The 18,951-nt window shown below is 35.7% G+C and overlaps 1 protein-coding gene and 1 long non-coding RNA gene across 9 annotated transcripts in view; one reads left to right on the top strand and one right to left on the bottom strand.

Moving 5' to 3' along the window:
• Window positions 1–18,951, top strand: part of LOC122229824 — a 34,271-nt gene that overhangs the window by 5,661 nt on the left and 9,659 nt on the right. For 2 of the 5 annotated variants that reach the window (XR_006207148.1, XR_006207147.1), the window contains exons 3-5: window positions 3,270–3,352; window positions 14,441–14,572; window positions 15,755–16,512. This is a non-coding gene — a long non-coding RNA (uncharacterized LOC122229824). Of the gene's footprint in view, window positions 1–3,269; window positions 3,353–14,417; window positions 14,573–15,754; window positions 16,513–18,951 lie in introns of those variants that run through there. The other 3 variants (XR_006207150.1, XR_006207149.1, XR_006207151.1) reach the window with 3 other exon arrangements.
• ZNF654 (zinc finger protein 654) overlaps window positions 687–18,951 on the bottom strand; it is a 94,054-nt gene continuing 75,789 nt past the window's right edge. For 3 of the 4 annotated variants that reach the window (XM_042955324.1, XM_042955326.1, XM_042955327.1), the window contains 2 exons: window positions 9,867–10,008; window positions 2,716–5,647 (listed from right to left, as the gene is read on the bottom strand). In XM_042955324.1, coding sequence (XP_042811258.1) covers window positions 3,236–5,647; window positions 9,867–10,008 — 2,554 coding nt within the window. In that variant the 3' untranslated portion in view covers window positions 2,716–3,235. The other variant, XM_042955325.1, reaches the window with a different exon arrangement.

Genomic DNA, 18,951 nt, shown 5'->3' with positions numbered 1-18,951 from the left:
GAATCACAAGTTCAGTGTTATAAGTTATCTACTCATATAATCGGTGGTTTAAAAAAATGGATATGGCTAGAGCCCAAAGTACCAGTGTCCTTGTCCACGGAGATCCCTCTTTTCTGTAATATCTGAGCAGCAAAAATTCAGATTTGCTATTTTCTTGACCTTACTGAAACAGCAGAAAGTTAATGTTTAATGTTTTGAAGGAAATTTTTATTAAAAAAAAAAAAAGATTGAAACTTGGTCCATGTAAGATAAACACATCCTCAAAACAGAAGAAGTAGAAAAGTAAAAGAGAAGAACTGAGGAATAAGAAAGCTTCCTTTTCTTCCAAATCCCCAATGAGAACTGTTGGAAGTTTATGCACCCCACAAAAGCAAAATGATGTAAGTTTATGCTTTATAAGACATACATGATGAAATGTACACATTCTTTCAATAGCAATTATTTGAGATTATATAAAGAGGTTTAGAACAGCATAGCCAAATAGATTTTTATAAAACATTCCTTGATTTAATTATTTATAGGCCAATTTGATCTCAATGTTTCAGAAATAGTTTTCCCTTAGCAACACAAAAGTAGAAATAAAACCTCAAATTAAAGATAAAATTAACAAGTGGAATATGTTTAAAATGTTTGATATGAACTGCATAATGAATAAAAATAACAATTTTCAGACATGGATTTATGTCAATAGTCACAACTTATAAAAAGTGAAAGTTAAAAGATGTGATAAAATGCTAAATTGTAATTTTAAACTTCTGGAAAATATACAAAGCAGAAATTATATTTAAAAAAAAAAAACCTCACTGTCCAAATAGTGTCCAAACAGACTTTTTATTACATGATGTACTTTATATTGAACTGAAATAGAACTCAAGTATATTTTTAGCTTCAGGAAATATGGAAAACATTTTTTTTTAGTTGACCTTAACGGATTTAAAAATCTGATTGAGTTGCGTTTACTTATGTGTCATTTAAATGTAAATCCCACAGCCTAATGTAGGCTACACAACAAAACAAAAACTTAAATTTGATTGGAATGGATTTGTGACTATCACTTGCATAGTAGTGAATGAATAAATAATAAAATTGGGAATTTTTTTAAATCCTCATGGCCTGGAAATCCCAACTTGATAAAGTCTGGATGCTACCTTGAAGAAATGCCCCTTCCTTAGTGACTTCATTAAAGAAGCTATAATACTAAGGTCTGACAAGATTATCTGCTTTGAACAAAAACGTGTCTGTTTGAATAACTGGAATATTTGGTTGACGATGGCACATTAGTAGCTCCATTTTTTAAGAATTTGCCTTTGTATTTTTGTTCATTTTATCCCTGCTATAGATTAACACACTACTAGGTAAAAGATCACTAAATTTCCTCTTTTAGAGAATGTACAAGTGGAACATATCTGAGAGGGTATTTTAAAAAACATTTTGTGTTTGAACAATTCATTGACTAGTAAGTTAAAATCTTCCTTAGGAAAATTACTGGTCATCAAGGAAAATAAAAGCATCAATATATCTTAACTGTGTTCTTGCTGTGCAAATTTTTGTGTACATATTTCCTTTTATATATAAAAATTACTATTCAGACCAAATTCATCACTAATAAATAAGAAAGCATGAGTAGTATGGCTTATTTTAGAATTAACTCTCCTAACTGAATAAAACCAATGAATTCTTGACCTGATTTTAGCTGACATTTTTTTTTACAGCCAGTTATTTTTATAGGACTGTACTTAGATAACTCACATTAATGTCTAAAAGGACCTTACTATGAATCATCAAGCAATGTCCTAACACTACTCTATATACAAATAGAAATATCCCAGTGTGCTTATACCATTATTCACATTGAGTTATTTGCAATTCAGTGTTTTCCTTCAATTAGATAGCCTTTAATGGTCTTAGATTCCTCCCATCTCTCCTCAAAGTTACTGATGGTTCTTTTTCTATTTAAGATTGACACTGCTGCCTTTAAATACAACTCATTGGTATTACCAAAATGGAAAGTGGAGCTTATTAGCAAAGTGTTTTGTTTTCTTTTGTTTAATTTTCAGTGCTGGCATGCCATTCATTGAACTCTATCCTGTCTAATCAATCATCTGGAAACAAGTTACAATCTTTTATGGATAGCATGGTGATAAATCAAATTTTATTTTCATGTATCAGTTTTTAAATTATAATAAACCAAATACCAATAGTTCTTTAAACCGTGTTTGACGAGAAGGGGAGGACATAATCTGATTATGCATGACAAGAAAACAAATTTCTTTTGTAGAATACTTTAAGCTGTTTATTGTAAACCACCCCCACTTCCCCCCCCCTTTTTTTTAATAACTGGTTAACTTTTCCCTTTCTGTAAGGCCATAGCTGGTTTTCCTTTCTGACTAGTTGCCCAAACATGTTTCTCACATAGGTAAAACTGAACATGCTGCATTAATAGTCATCAACTTTTTAAAAAATGTGGTTTTCTGGATAACTGGTACTTTGGGAGTTTTTTAATAACCCTTTTGGAGTCTAAACCAGCACATCTCCTCTCTGAGTTCATTCTAGAAAATGTGCTTTGTCTTTATCTTTAGTAAATCCAAGACCGCTTGAAAATTAAGGCCATCAGGAAAATAGCAAACTGATGATGCAATTTCTTGCAGTGCTTTTTTCACACTACTGCTTGATCGACAGATCATTCTGAAACATTTTTATCAGGCACCTGTAAAACAGAACATGTCTGTTAATTCAAATTTTATAGTCCAACTGGAATTCTAAGTTAGATTCCTATTTTACCCCTTACTCATTCAAAAAATATTGTTATTAGTAGAAAAGCAAGCTTTTCTTTTGCTCAATTTTTTTCAGTTATTTTCTGGTTCTTTTTCACTTCTGTTTCTATAATAGAAGCTCAGCTTCACTTGGTTTATATTCTGGCATGCAGATGAAAAACATTTCCATCATAATTACTTCATTTCTAAAATTTTTATTACATGAAATCTGCAATGAAGAAAATGTCTTGGACACACAGTGAAGAGTATGATCAAAGAACATGAAAAACCATGTACAAATTCTGGCTTCCACAAGTTCATAGGCTGTACCTATGCAAATTACTCACTTGTGAACTTCAGTTGCTTGATCTATGAAACAGGAATAGTAATATCACCTTCATAGTAGTGGAATGGATTGAAAGAAATAACATATGGGGTGGTGCTTTATAATCTGCACTATGCAAATGTTAACTTTCTTAACCTCATAAAGATCTATGGCATTTTCTGTTTCTACAGATAACACCTACTAAGAAGATAGAAGACTTACTTTCATCATCTGAATCAAATCCAAAGAGTGTCTGACATTTCTTTTGTGCAAGGTGAGCCTCAAGTGCTTCTGCATTACAGTAGGTGGTCAGGCATTTGCCACATCTTAATCTTTTCACGGATTTTTTACAAACGTTATCTTGATCAGAACAGGCATCTACTCTATCAGTCAGAAATTTTCTGCGTTTTGGCATACTAAGGTACCGTTCATCAAGGTAACTGGGAGGCAGTGGTCTGACATACGGCTTTGTTAAAATTAAGCCATATGAAGTATGTTCACTCGTCAGATTTGGTTTGGAAGGTGCCTGAGATACTGGCAGGGTATTATGTTCTTGTGGTACAACACTGGGTAAAATGGAACCATTTTCTGTCCTGATTCTGTTTGTATCAGTTTTCAAAGCAGGCTCTGACGAAACTAAAGGTGTCTGCTCTGTTCCACTGTGTCCATTGACTAAATCACTAATACTATAATTACTTTCAGAATTTGGCTCTATGTCAGGCATCTTTTGGTCTATCAAGCTTATATCAGAAACAGTGTCGTCAGAATGTTCATTTCCATTCTGAACTAAACCATCTGTTTTCTTCTCCATACTTTCTGTACACGTCTTTGGTTCTGTGGAATCTTTCCTTGATTTGCTAGTAGAAACTGGCAGAGTGAGAGTTTGTTTCTCATTACTAGATGAGTCTTTTTCCTGATGATTAGGATTTGAGTCTGTAAGAACATCCCAAAGAATTGTTTCACTTGGTTGTGCGGAGGATTCTGGTGTTTTACTCAAATAATGCTGAGCTTCATGTTCATAGAGCAGAGGAAGATCTTCAAAAAGCTCGTGACATTCTGGAAAACTACACTGAGCTTGAAATATCCTGTGACTTTTTGTGTGCTGAGCAAGCTGGAATGGCAACTTAAATGACTCGTTGCAATTAAAATGCAAACAGAAGTACACATTTGGGTAGCTGTGTCTATTAAGGTGATCTATAAAATGTTGAGAATCTTCAAATTGTCTTTGACAGAATTTGCATTTTCCTTTGCTCCACTTCATTACCGTTTGCCGCACATTTAAATCAGTTGGATGTACAGTCCTTGCATGTTTATTTAGAAATCCGATTCTTTTAAATATCCTGACACAACCAAGAGCAGGGCACTTAAAGTTCCCTTCTTGATCTGTAGCATATATCTCTTTTGGATGGCACACAGTTCCATTGATTTTATGAAGTACGGAAGTTTCTTGATTCAGGTCATAATCGTCTTCTTCATAATCACCTTCTTCATCCTCTTCCTCCTCATAGTCATCCTCACATACAGGCAAAGGTTCTGAGACATTATTTAAAGAAGTATCAGGATTCCCATTTTCAATCATGTTCTCAATTACATCTTCGGATACACTTATGGGAATTTCAATGAATTCAGCCACATGTGCAGGGATAACCTCTTTGTTTCCATCACTGGAAGCAGTAATTGTGTCTGCTTCCAAATCCTTATTATCAGAATTCCCATTCTCAAATGAAATGAAAGCATCGGAACAATTTATTTCTTCCACAGTGGGGATTTCTTGATCCTCCTGTTGAGCTGCAGCAATTTGCTGTCTTTGTATTTTCTTAACATGATTCTTTAAATGCTTCTGCATAAGTCCTTTGTTTCTAAATTTCCTACCACATATCACACATGAAAAACTGCCCTTTTTCTGATGAGCCTGGGCATGCCTTACAATGTGACCGCCTAGAAATTCCTTGTTACATAACATACACCGATGCCTTGGGACATTGTGATCTACTTTGGAAACATTAAGAGCCATAATATTTTTCTTTGTATTAATGTGACCCTTAGGTTGCACTCTAGACAAATCATCAGGATCAGGCTCTCCAGTGCTCTGATCGGTAAGAGAGTCAAGCCCTTCATCTAAACCTTGCTGTTCCACTGCCTTTTTCAGATTACCTGTAGAATTTTCCAGTGTACTTTCATTTAGAAATCTAACTGCTGATTTATCACTCAATAATGCTACACAGTTTTTCTTAATCATTACGAAGTTCCAGAATTCAGGATCAAAAAACAATCCCTTTTTCAAAATCGGAAGTAATTCAAAACGAACTCGATTTTGAACACTACTTGTGCCTTCGTTATATTCCTCATCTGGACGTTTGTAAAGCTCTTCAACAGTATGGTAAGCTTCCAGGGAGCGCTCAAGAAAAAATATTGAGAGTGCACAAATCCTGAGGATCTCCAAATCATTTGGCAAAAAATGTGCAATTGTTTTATATATTAAACATTTAGTTTTGGGATCATCATGAAGATCTAGTTGTAGGGCACAACCACATATTTCGACACAGATTTGTAAGCCATCTTCTTCAACCTGTAAGAGGAAAAATATTACTAAATACCTTTGTAAAAAACATTTTTACATTGTTTTATTTTTTTAAATATAACTCTGAAATGAGAGCTAAATAAACACATTATGCTACATGTGCAGTTTTCCTCATCAGGTAGCCTTATTTTAATTCTTCTTTAATATAGAAGTAAATCTTTCTTCTTTAACTTGACAATAATCTGGAGGAGATAGCATTTTAGCTTCCAATATAATTAGTTTTTAAGTTTGACAAACCCTACTAATCGATAAAAAATGCTTCATAACCTTATGGTGATTAAGGTTTCTTACAAATCTAGCCCCCCATTTATTTTAGGTACCAATCTTATATTCTAAGGTAGAAGGGTTAAGTTGAATAATGCTTAAATTAAATAAATGTTTAAAGCATTTATCAATTTTGATGTTTAAAAAGAGCTAGATTTTAAAAAAAAAGACTGCTTACAGACATTCATAAACCTGCACTAAAAACATTACTTATCTTATTACATAATATTATTTATCCAAGTAAGAGGAAAAGTGGGGCCCACATGAACAGGGCAATTACAGTCTTTCCAAATCTAATAAAAATCAAAATAATGAACCTACTTGGAAGTTATCTGAAAATTATCAAGCTTTGAAACTTACTGATGACTCAAAGGTAACTGAACTTGGGAATTTGTTATGTGTCCACCTTAACTCAAATTATAAATGATGCCTCTAGTGATCAGAAATGATCTAAATGCTTGTTTGAATAGAAAAAAGATACAATGATAATATGTCTTTAAGATTGTGCGTGTGTGTGTGTGTGTGTGTGTGTGTGTGCTCACATGCACATGCGCTGCCTGCATATGTAGATGACAGGGAGGAACACTACCTTGCCAGCCTCATGTCTTCTTAGTCCTTTATGTGCTTTGTAGTCCTGCTTGACTACTTACTTACATTTCCACAGGCAGACCTTAACTTTGCATGTTATAATCCCATGTTATCTAGGTAGTAAATTTCTACCCGTTTCCTGTTCATTTTTTGAGAGTCAGTTTTACTCTGGAAGTTTTTCTCCCCATTCATATTCTGGCCCCAGCCCTGGAGTAGAGTTAAACATCCCTCTTCTTTCCACTGAGAATAGTTTATACTGATTTATAAAAAGTACATATATATTGTTTTGTAACTGTATATGCCCCTACGCCCTGACTTTGGATTCTTAAATCACAGGGACAGTATCTCATTTTTTATATCCTCCTGTTGTTAACATAGAAGTTGGCATAATACATTGACCTTTAAATAAATGTTTGCAAATATGAATGGGATTGGATCTATTCTACTGACGTTAGCTTTCTCCTATGTAAATCCATCATTTCAGCTTGGAATCTTTTTCTGAACTCAATTTTTTTATTTCTTCGTATCTATCACAATTAGATATTTCCACCTAGATTTTCCAGATATAGTAAATTAAAAATTCACTGCTTCAAAACAGAATTCCTTCTCTCTCTCCTAAGTTCTATCTAAATCCTCTGTCTTAACTCATGAAATTATCATGTATCCAGGTGCCCAATTCTAAAATTTTTAAGATCATAGGGCACCTGAGTGGCTTAGTTGAGTATCCAACTTCAGCTCAGGTAATGATCTCATGTTCATAAGTTCGAGTCCCATATCAGGCTTGCTGCTGTCAGCGCAGAACCCTCTTCGGATCCTCTGTCCCCCTCTTTCTTTGTCCCTCCCCAGTTTGTGCTCACTCACTCTCTTAAAAATAAACATTTAAAAAAATTAAAAAGAATAAAACTTTAAAAAAAAAATTCAAAATCATCACAAAATGCAACAGGATACTTCCTTACCTGAAATCCTTCAACAATCGCAATATATTTATGGACTGAGTTCCAACTTTCAGTGCGGCATGCAAGTCCCTTAAGTATTTCCAACAACCATCACCCACCTGCCCTACAACTTCAGACAGTCTCTGACTAGTTTCATCTCCCACACACTTCCTCACGTTTTTCTCCTACCATATTAATGCTAATGGACACTTGTGAGAAAAACAATTGATGTAGTGAGGCAAAAGTGCTCTGTAAACTGCAAAATCCTTTACATGTTAGTATTCTCCTCCTCTGTCGTTTAAAACCCAGCTTAAAGCATCTTCCTCTGTGAGCCTTTTCAGATAAGCCATTTGTAAGGTCTCATTCTTCTGAATTCACACGGCATTCTTTTTGCTTCTTCTCAGAGCGCTAAAGCACGTATGTGATTTATTCCATCATTAAAGATGTTTTTAGTAGAGTATACACAGTTAAGCACATTTTCAATATGTATTTCATCTTTGAATTTTTCCTCTTATATTCTCATGTTGAGTAGACATGTGAAAATAAGAAAGCTTTATGACAACTGGCTGAACATCACCTATATTGTAAACTTTGCATAACAAAACTCAACTTTTGGTGCAAATAAGAATCCTATGTATATATATGGATACATTGTTATTTTTTAAAAAGTTTTACTGGGGCGCCTGGGTGGCTCAGTCGGTTGAGCATCCAACTTTGGCTCAGGTCATGATCTCACGGTTTGTGAGTTCGAGCCCCGCGTCAGGCTCTGTGCTGACAGCTCAGAGCCTGGAGCCTGCTTCGGATTCTGTGTCTCCCTCTCTCTCTGCCCCTAACCCACTCACATTCTGTCTCTCTCTCAAAAATAAATAAACATTAAAAAAAAAATTAACAAAAAAAGTTTTACTGGTGATTCTGGTGCAATTTAAATATTGAGAAGGAGGGTGCCTGGGTGGCTCAGTCAGTTAAATGTCCAACTTCAGCTCAGGTCATGATCTCACAGTTCGTGGGTCAAGGCCCGCATTGGGCTCTGTGCTGACAGCTCAGAGCCTGGAGCCTGCTTCAGACTCTGTTGTCTACCTCTCTCTCTGCCCCTCCTGTGTTCACACTCTGTCTCTCTCTCTCAAAAAAAATTTTTTTAAATAAATAAAAATAAAAATAAAAAAATATTGGAAGGATTCTAAAACATAGCTTGTTTGGTTTTCTTTCCCTTTTTGATGGGGGTAGAGATTAACTTTGACAATGCATTTTTTTTTAAATGTTTATTTTTGAGAGAGGGAGAGAGAGAGGGCGAGTGGGGGAGGGGCAGAGAGAGAGGGTGACACAGAATCTAAAGCAGGCTCCAGGCTCTGAGCTCAGAACTGTCAGCACAGAACCTGATATGGGGCTTAAATTCATGAACAGCGAAATCAGGACCTGAGCCAAAGCTGGATGCCTAACAGACTGAGCCACCCAGGTGCCCCAACAATGCATTTGAATGACATTTCACTGTTTAATAATGAAGCTATGAATGCAGTTAGTAAAATAAAATCGGAAATTTACAAAGCTCTCTGAATATAATGCTGCTAACTTTATATCATGGGAATATAATCACTACACGGTCATACATCTAATGAATGACATGATAATTAGTGTGAAAAATGGATAAATTTATAAGAAATATTAAAATACATTATTTATTGGATGTTCCTTATATATTTAAAAATAACCCACATATAGATTCAGCCAAATGGAGCTACCTAAAATGTAGGGTAGCTTTATCTTTCCTATCTTGGTATTCAAGGTTCTGTTAATATTTGAGGGGAAAAAGTTAAAGCGTTTGCAGGATCCAGTTTCATGCCTATGTAAGAGTCTTACACAGAACTGTATTCACTTTTAAGTGACCATGAAAAACTTACTTCAGAACTATTTTTAAAAACAGGTAATGAATTTTACTGTTACTTCAAATAAATACTTTAAAAATTTGTCAGATTTCAAAAATGCTTCAGAATTCATTGTTCCTTTTCACCTTAACACCAGACTTAAAATTATGAACTATATTTTTCTGTGAAAGTGACCTATGTATATACAAAGTTCATTTGCAAATAAGTTAAGATTCTACAAACAGGATTTAGGATAATGTTAAAAGTAACACTTTTAATTTTAAAGAAAAGAGATAATTACTTCTTATCGAAGCAGTTGTTCCCATATTAAATTTTAAGTAACAGTAAATTGGCAGTTTTTCGGTCTTTTTTCAGTTATTTTCACTTATGTAAATGCTTAGTACCAAGTTGGGAGATTGCAGTTGGGGAAAGGGAAGGATATGATATGTGGCCTTTGAATCCTCCTCCTTTTCAGAAACATTTTATCATAAAATATTCAAGTTTCGGTGAACTGTCATTTACATTTCATTTAAAATTAAGGGATAAATATATCCTATTTACCTCATCTTTAATGATTTTCATGAAAGGAAATATGACTCTCACATTAGTTGCTGTTCTTAAAAGCTGGTAGCATTGATCTACAAAAACTTGCTTTGAAGGATTAGACTTAAGCTGAAGTTTACTCCATATGAAAATCAACTCCCTGTAAATGAGAAAAAAAAAGAGAAATATTAAAAATAGAGTTTATTCAAATACAGGCATTAGCTATCTTTTGCTGATTCTATAGTACCCTGGCTGCGATGGATACAAAATGGGCATAAATGGATGTTATGTTAACCTCCAGCTACTTCTGCTACCTGTATGGGACAAAAAGAGAGATCAGAAATTGTAATCTTCAGTGATAAGGAATGAATTCCAATCATATGCTGACAAACCCAAGGCACCTCTAGTACATGATAACAAATTCTAATCCCAGTGTACCTATATCAATGATATTACTTTAAAAAAATAAACTTTGACCTTTAATTAATACTTTACTTGTAAATTTAGAAATCAATTTTGTATACTTTCTATAAAGATATGTCCATGTTTTTCATTTTCAATCTATTAAGATACCTGTTGTGGTATAGGTTTAAAGTGTAAGACACTGTAGTACTGATTCTGAAATTTTATGTTTAAGATCATCTATTCTTCCTTAAGATGTAGTATTTTTAAACAGAAAAGCTATGGGCCATTTAAAGCATTTCACAGGTAGATTGGTTTCTAAGATGTGACCAAGGTTATTAGATGGACAAAGGAGGAGCAGCAGTGGGTCTTGAGGCAAAGGAAATCAACATATAATTGATATGTTTAGGTATCCCATTCTAGTAAATTAGAATTCTTTAAAGTGTGTCAAGTTACATAAAGCATCATAATCTAAAAAGTATTAAGATAATTGATGAAAATGGTTTTGTTTGTTTGTTTGTTTTTTAAGTGATTTACTGAGCATGTACTTTGAGCCCAGCACATGCAGCTATTAAGTCTAAGGATAGCTTGACTACTATCGTGAAGGTGTACATAGTCTACTTAGACAATACAGAAAGCACAAAACAGAAAATAATGGCAAGCAACACAGAAGTAGTAAAACCAAAATTCTGATTCCATCTTCTTCTAGCTGTATGGGTGTTAATAAGTTTCAGTTCACAACCCCACTTTTTTTGCATATAAAAGCTCACCAGGTTTCACACTTTGCTCCCAAATCTGTAGCTCTGACTTCTTTCCCAATTTCCATTTGTGGATATTTCAATTTAGATTGCTTTCTATCACCATAACCCACTTAGAATGAATAATACTCCTACAAAATTGATTATCTTTTGCTAGGTCAGTCAATGACACTAAACATTCCTCGAACCTCTTTGGTTCTCATCTGTTTATTTTCCACAGCCTTTGTATTCTAATTATATTTTTGCCCATAGCCATACCATTCTTTCTCAGTGCTACCACCTTAGGCCCTCTAATTTTACATATGCACTTCTACAGCTGCTAAACTGCTCTGTTTCCAGACTTTCAAATAATTTCATCCAGTGCTTATTCCGTATGTCACATAGTATTAACAGCAACAGAAACGTGGGTTTTGGAGTCGGGATAGGATTATAGTCCTGGGCACTCTTCAAGGTTAGTTAATGTGCTTTGTTTATTCTCATTTTTTTTTATGCTAATTGCTGTACTCAGAAAGTACCTCATTTCTAAGATGAGCTTATCTTTCAGAGTCCATTATCAAATACCCCTTCTTCGTGAATGCCTTCACGAATACCCCAATCTAAAGTGATAACTACCTCAGAATAGATCTATCCCTCTTGTTGGTTTCATGCCTTTCATGTATTTCCTTGTTGACATTTTATGGGGCCTGTTCCCCCAACTGTTGTTAATCCCCGTTGTTAATCTCAGTGACACATTGTATAGTGGAGGTAGTAGCAAAAACATGAGACTGGGAATAAGAGATTTCTCATTAGGGCATTCTATACCAAACGGTGTGATATTACCCAGTTCACAGTGAGCCATCTTTTTCTGGAAATAACCTACTACACAAGGTTGGAACCCCAGTAACCATTTGAACTATGTGACCGTCCTCACCCTCCTTACGATATTAATTATAGGAAACTGACCCCAGTCAGGCCGGTCAGAGTCCCTGGAATGTTCTCAACTCTAAACTATGAAGGCTGGAGACTGTTGACATTCCTTCCGGTCTGCAACAGGAGAGAATGAAGTCAACTGGCAGAAAAATCAGTGTCCCTGGAAGCAGTTATCTTTGGGGACCTATTCTATCCTTCCCCTTTTTTTGTCATGACCCAGTATTTTTTCCATGTGCACTAACTTTTTCCTAAACTAATTAGACATAGGATGCTATCACTTGCAAATTGACTAGTATAAATTCTAACTCCATTTTATTACCAGCTAGGTGGCTTTTATCCCTTTTATCCAGTTTTCTTAGACATAAAAATAATGGACAGTTAAGTGGAAACACCTAGGTGAAATGTCTGGTATGTACTGATGTTTCATAAATCACTAACTTCCTTTATTCTTTCCTTATCTTTATAATCTTAATAGTACCAACCAGTGAGATTTATTCAACAAATATCTGCTAGTTAATAAAGTGGTAAAAAAAAAAAAAAAAAAAAAAATGTCTTCCTAAATGCTAAGAGCATTTAGAGGGAGCCTCTTGAGGAAATCTATTAAGGGAAATTGCAGACCCAGAATGATGTATAAGATGATGGTGGACATTCTAAATAGGGGTATTTTATAAACAAAGGGATGAGATAAAAGGCAAGCAGATTACTGTGTTTAAGAAGACCTGGCAGATCTCTGCAACAGATTTAAAGACAAAAAATAAAAAATGATAGTTGGAAATTAGGGGAGAGTATTCACTGCACTCATTATTACACAGATCAATGTTTAACATATTAGAAATGTATATATTCTCCAACTTTCTCCAAAAAATAAATTGAGACTCCTAATAGACATCCTTAGGGTACACTATTATTATTTTTCTTTTTTGAAGAGAGAGATCTCATTTCCCTTTGTTTCTGTTAATTCAGGATGAAACTTGAACAAAATGTAATCCCAAGATTCTAATAAATTTGCCAGGAAAGGGCTGCCAGAATGGATTTTAGCTTTCTAAAAGTAGGCAAAGCAGAAATCTCAGGATATGATTATGAAGCTCCATTTTGACTGAATTTATAAAAGGGGTATCAGGTTTTACTTGTACTTTAGATTTTGAAGGAAAACAAAATGCTCTGAAAACCCACAATAGTCTTCTTTGCTCATGAGCAAACAGTGTTGATGAAGCTTACATTTTCTTCTCAAATAGAAGTCCTTTAGAAAACATAGCTCCTATATGGTACACAAACACATTTCCCGGGTAGCTAGCTACTAATAAAATCATCAAGTAACAGGCTGCAGAGAATGTAGGCTATAACAGGGTCTACAGCCACCTTTACAACATACATTTTTTTTATGTTTGATCTATTTATAGTAAGTAATATTTAATAGAGGCTGTGAGTCAGGCTGCCTGGGTTTGAATCTTAGCTTCATTATTTACTTCATTACTTCATTATTTACATGGCATTATTTACATGGGAATGTATATATGAAATACAGACTATAGGAAGCACTCAGAAGATATTAGTAGCTGCTGTTATTATTACTACTACTTGTTATTGTTAGCAATGGCAGAGAAATGGGGTTGGTTGCTTGCTCTACTGGCTTCAGATAGACCAAAACTGGACTATGGATCAGGTTCTGTCCGCAGAGACGGGGGAGATGAGGTAAGCTGGTTCATAGGGAAAGCCAAAATGAGACAGACAACACGGACCTTGGAGGCATGAAAGAATCCTGCTCTTCAAGTTATGGTGAAAATCAACTTTTAGAAGTAAGAGAAAAGGACCCCAGCATTCAGAAATATTGAGGAGAGGTAGAAGAAATAAGAGAGCAGGTAATCAGTACCCCGCCCACTCAGAAGGACGGACAAAGGAACAGGCTGAAGATTCCTTTCCAGTTAGGCAGCTGGGAGTCACACACCCAGCTTCTATTCTTAGAAGGTGCCAGTGGGTGGGGGCAGGAAAGATAGGCACTCTTCTATTTTTAAGATCCCTCCCTAAATAGTAAAATGGTTAGCCAAAAGAAGAAAGCATTTTTTTGTTTGTTTGTTTGTTTGTACTTGGGATTTCAGTTTACTTATGAGTATATTAAAATGAAGAGGCTAAAGATATTCTGTTGGTTTAATATAGTCAAAGTCAGAACATTCCTTTACGCATAGGAAAAGATCTACTTTAACAGTCATGATTATATTTCAGAATAACTACATATCAAGAAATGATAACTCTTTAAAAACTATTTAAAATTGTCTTACCACTGCCTCCTGATCCCCTCCTCTAAATTCCAATTTACATGGTAAACTTTTTAATACGAATTTGCATCATCTAAATAAAAATATACTTCCCTGGAAGATAAGTCTACTAATTTCTAGACCCAGCTCTGCTACTAATTAGCTATTTGACTCTATCTCTGAGTCTGAAGATTTTAATCTATAAAATAATAATATTAAATGAGTTTATCATTAAATTCATCTTCTAGGTATTCTTTTAAATATTTTTAAGAATTTAGGTCCAAGATGACGACGTAGGCAGAGCCTGAACTCACCTCCTCCAGGGACACAACAAATCTGCACCTACACAGAGAGCAATTCCTCCTGAAGAACTGAGGACTGACTGAACAGCTGAACAACAAAAGTAAGAGCGACCACATAGAGAATGGCAAGAAAGACGGAGACATGGTAATAGGGAATCCCCACTCTCACCCCTGTAAACTGCAGTGGGGAGGGACAGTAATAAGGGACTATGAGCAGATTCATCTGCTCTGAGGTACAGAAAAAAAAGTTGCAGTTTAAAAGGGCAACTAGAATATAAAGGATCTAGCCCTAGAACTCTACCAAATGGCAGGGAGACTGCTGGAACTTTCTCTAGGTCAGTGGGGCTGTCAAGCACCACAGTTTACACATTCCCCATCCACCTTGACAGCATGGACAGGAGCATGGTCCAGACACCCTACCACCTCAATGAGCCCTGGTCCTCTACCCATACCAGCCCCAACTGTCTCACTAAGGAGGCCCAGTACAGTGCATACCGGGTCACCCTTGTCAGTGTACACTGTAGCTCAAGACTACTTGACAAGGTAACACAGGCACAAAGCACCCTGGAACGCTCCAGACCCACACCACTTCAGCTCCAGACAACTTGCCAGGACACTGTGGTCCACACCTGCTTCTGCTCCAGCTGCCCGAAAAGGGCACCCCACACAGAATGCCCCAGGATGCCTCAGCCTGCACCCACTTTAGCTTCTGCTATCACCCACAACACAAGAGAGCCCTGAGACCACCCTGTACCCACTTCAGCTTCAGCTGTCCTGCTGGTGTGCCCTCTGTACAGAAAACCCCAGGAGCAGCCCAGCCTACACCTACTTCAGCTCTGGCCGTCCCACCAGCATGGCCCCAGCACAGGGAGTCCCAGGACATTCAGCCTATGACAGCTACAGCTCTAGCCAGCTAGCCAAAGTCATCAGGCACACACAATCCACACAGGGGATAACCATACACAGGATCATTCCTTCAAGTTTAGGAGAAGTAGCTGTTCCACCTAATTCACAGAAATAAACACAGAAAGTCAAGCAAATGGGGACAGAGGAATATGCTCCAAATGAAAGAACAAGACAAAGCCTCAGAAAAAGAACTAAATAGAACAGGGATAAGCGATCTACCTGATAAAGAGTTCAAAGTAACAGTCATAAACTCAGGACTTCAACAAAGAAAGAGAAAAAATAAAAATAAATAAATAAATAAATAAAATTTTTAAAAAATGAGTATGGCTTAAGGGCTATCTTGGATAACACTGAGTAAACAAACATTTACATTACAGGGGTCCCAAAAGAATGAAGAAATAATACCTTAAAACTTTCCCAACCTGGGGAAGGAAAGAGACATCCAGGCTCAGGAGCACAGAGAATTTGGATCAAGGTGAACCCAAGGAGATCCATACCACTACACATAATAATTAAAATGTCAAAGAGGAAAGATTTTAAAAAGTATAGTTCCTTACCCAGCACTATGAAATTAAAAGCTCTGAGAATAGGCATGAAAACCTGCATTAAATAACAAGCTTTCTGTGTGACCTTATGCTTACTAAAGTTTTTAAAGAATTACTTGATATCAGAATGACAGATTTTAAATTCCTTAAGATTGCTTAATGCGTGTACCAGTTTATAATTATGTGTGTATATGGTGGGGTTAGGGGGTGATGCATGGGACAGAAGAGTGCTAAAGTTTGACAGACCTGATAGTCTGGGAACTGGTTATGAAAATGACAGTTTTCTTGAGAGTGGAGAGTGTGGCAATCGGGACAACAGAGAGAAAGTATATGAATACACAGTGATGACTGAAATGTCTTACGTTTATGGTGCCTGATAGCTGTGGTCCGTGCTGTAAATCGCTCTGTGAAATCGTGTTATGGTGATAGTTTTCAAAAACTATTATGAGAAATAAACTAGATAGACAGAAACATATCATGTAAAACATGTATTTAAATTTGACCGATTCCAGGGAGTGTGGGTGTGACTCAGTCAGTTAAGCATCTGACTCTTGTTTTCGGCTCAGGTCATGATCCTGCAGTTTGTGAGATTGAGCCCCATGTCAGGCTCTGCACTGACAGCTCAGAGCCTGCTTGGGATTCTCTCCTCCCCTGCCCCACCGTCCCCTGCTGTGTGGGTGCACACATGCACACTTTCTCTCTCAAAATAAACATAAGATTTTTTTTCACTGATTCCTAAGAGATAAATATTGGTGTTCTTAGGAATGTGGTATCCTTTTAAAGCCCAAATATCTCATGACTCACTATTTTGGATAATTTTTCTCACTACCACTCTCAAACCAATATATAACTTTAATTTAACATGCTGTAACCACCAGGATGAACAATTCAAATAACCTAGCAGTTTATCTTATTTCTTAACTTTCTTATCTTCAGTGACATCAGTCCTGGAACTTCTTTCTTAAGAAAAATAATCAAACTTTAAATAGAGACAATATATACTGAAGGCTTTCTACTCTATTAAAATTTGCCACTAATATTAAGCTGATCTATTAAAGAGAATGTTTGTGAAAAATAAATATGTATTTTAGAATTTAAAATTCAAAAGTATTGGTTTAAAAATGTCTTATATAAGCCCATATCATTTTAGATTATTATGTTGGGCAAATGAAACCTAGTTATCCTTTAAGAATTACTGAATGTTGGGGTGCCTGGGTGGCTCAGTTGGTTAAGTGTCCAATTCTTGATTTCTTGAGATCATCTGTCACATGATCTCATGGTTCATGAGATTAATCCCCACATCTGGCTCTGCACTGATAGGGCAGAGCCTGCTTGGGATTCTCTCTCTCCCTCTCTCTGCCCTTCCCTCCCTCACATGTGTGCACATGCTCTAAGTAAATAAATAAACTTAAAAAAAAAAAAATTAGTAAAATGTCCAAGTGGTAGGATGTGTGTGTCTGTGTGTGTGTGTGTGTGCACGCACGCATGAGAACTGGGAAAAGGAAGGCAGAAGTTATTAGAATCTTTTAGAATTATTCATGATTTCACCTAAAAGGATTTGAAGATATGTACTAAAAACATTCTAATACCGCATTCTAAATTACATTATTTCTTGGTAAACCTGATGTTTCATATATCCTACTAATCATTTTTAAGTAGCTTTAAAAATGTTTTCACAAACTGGGGCGCCTGGGTGGCTCAGTCAGTTAAGCATCTGACTTCAGCTCAGGTCATGATCTCTCGGTTCATGAGTTCAAGCCCCATGTCGGGCTCTGTGCTGACACCCGAATCCTGGAGCCTGCTTCAGATTCTGTGTCTCCCCCTCTCTCTGCTCCTCTCATGCTCTGCCTCTCAATAATAAATAAACATTAACATTTTTTTAAAATGTTTTCACAAACTAATATACAATACCATTTATATTAGCATCCCAAGAATGAAATACTTAGGCATAAATCTAACCAAATAATTATAAGGTCTACATGAGGAAAATTATAAAACTAATGAATGAATCAAAAAACTAAAATGGGAAAGATATTCCATATTCATGAATAGGAAAACTCAATATTGTCATGATGTCAATATCTTGATCTACAAATTGAATTAAATCCCAATCAAAACCCCAGCAGGTTATTTTACGGGTATCAACAAATTGATACTAAAGTTTATATGCAGAGGAAAAGACCCAGAATAGCCAATACAATATTGAAGAAAAAAGTTGGAAGACTAACGCTAATAAGGACATTGTTGTATTGGTGAAAGAAAAGACAAATACATCAAGAGAACAGAACAGAAAAGAGCCCAGAAACAGACCCCCATAAATATAGTCAACTGGTCTTTGATAAAGGAGCAAAGGCAATAATACAGTCGAGTGGAGATAGTCTCATCAACAAATGGTGCTGGAATAACTGGACATCTACATGCAAAAAAAAAAAAAAAAAAAAAAAAAAAAAAAAAAATCTAGACACATGCTTTATACCTTTCACAGAGATTAACTCAAAGTGGATCACAGACATAAACAGAAAACGCAGAACTATAAAACTCCTAGTAAATAAGCTTCTGGGTATGGTGATGCCTTTTTACAATACTATAGTCATGAGCCATGAAAGAAATAATTGATAAGCTCGTCTTTGTTAAAATTAAAAACTGTGCTCTGTGAAAGACAATATCAAGAAAATTAAAAGATAAGCCACAGATTGGAAGAAAATATTTGTAAAAGACACATCTGATAAAGGACTATTACCCAAAATCTACAAAGACCTTTTAAAATTCAACAAAAAGAAAACTAATAATCTAATTTAAAAATGGGCCAAAAATCTTAACAGACACCTCACCAAAGAAGATATACAGATAAAAAAACAAGCATATGAAAAGATGGTCCCCACCATACGTCATCAGGGAAATACAAATTAAAACAAGATACCACTATACTCCTATTAGAATGGCCCAACTTTGTAACACTGACAACAGCAAATGCTGGTGAGGATGAGCAACAGGAACTCTTATACATTGCTGGTGGGAATACAAAACAG

This window comes from Panthera leo, chromosome C2, assembly GCF_018350215.1.
Source record: "Panthera leo isolate Ple1 chromosome C2, P.leo_Ple1_pat1.1, whole genome shotgun sequence".
Lineage (NCBI taxonomy): Eukaryota > Metazoa > Chordata > Mammalia > Carnivora > Felidae > Panthera > Panthera leo.
This window is presented reverse-complemented; position numbering and strand designations above follow the sequence as displayed.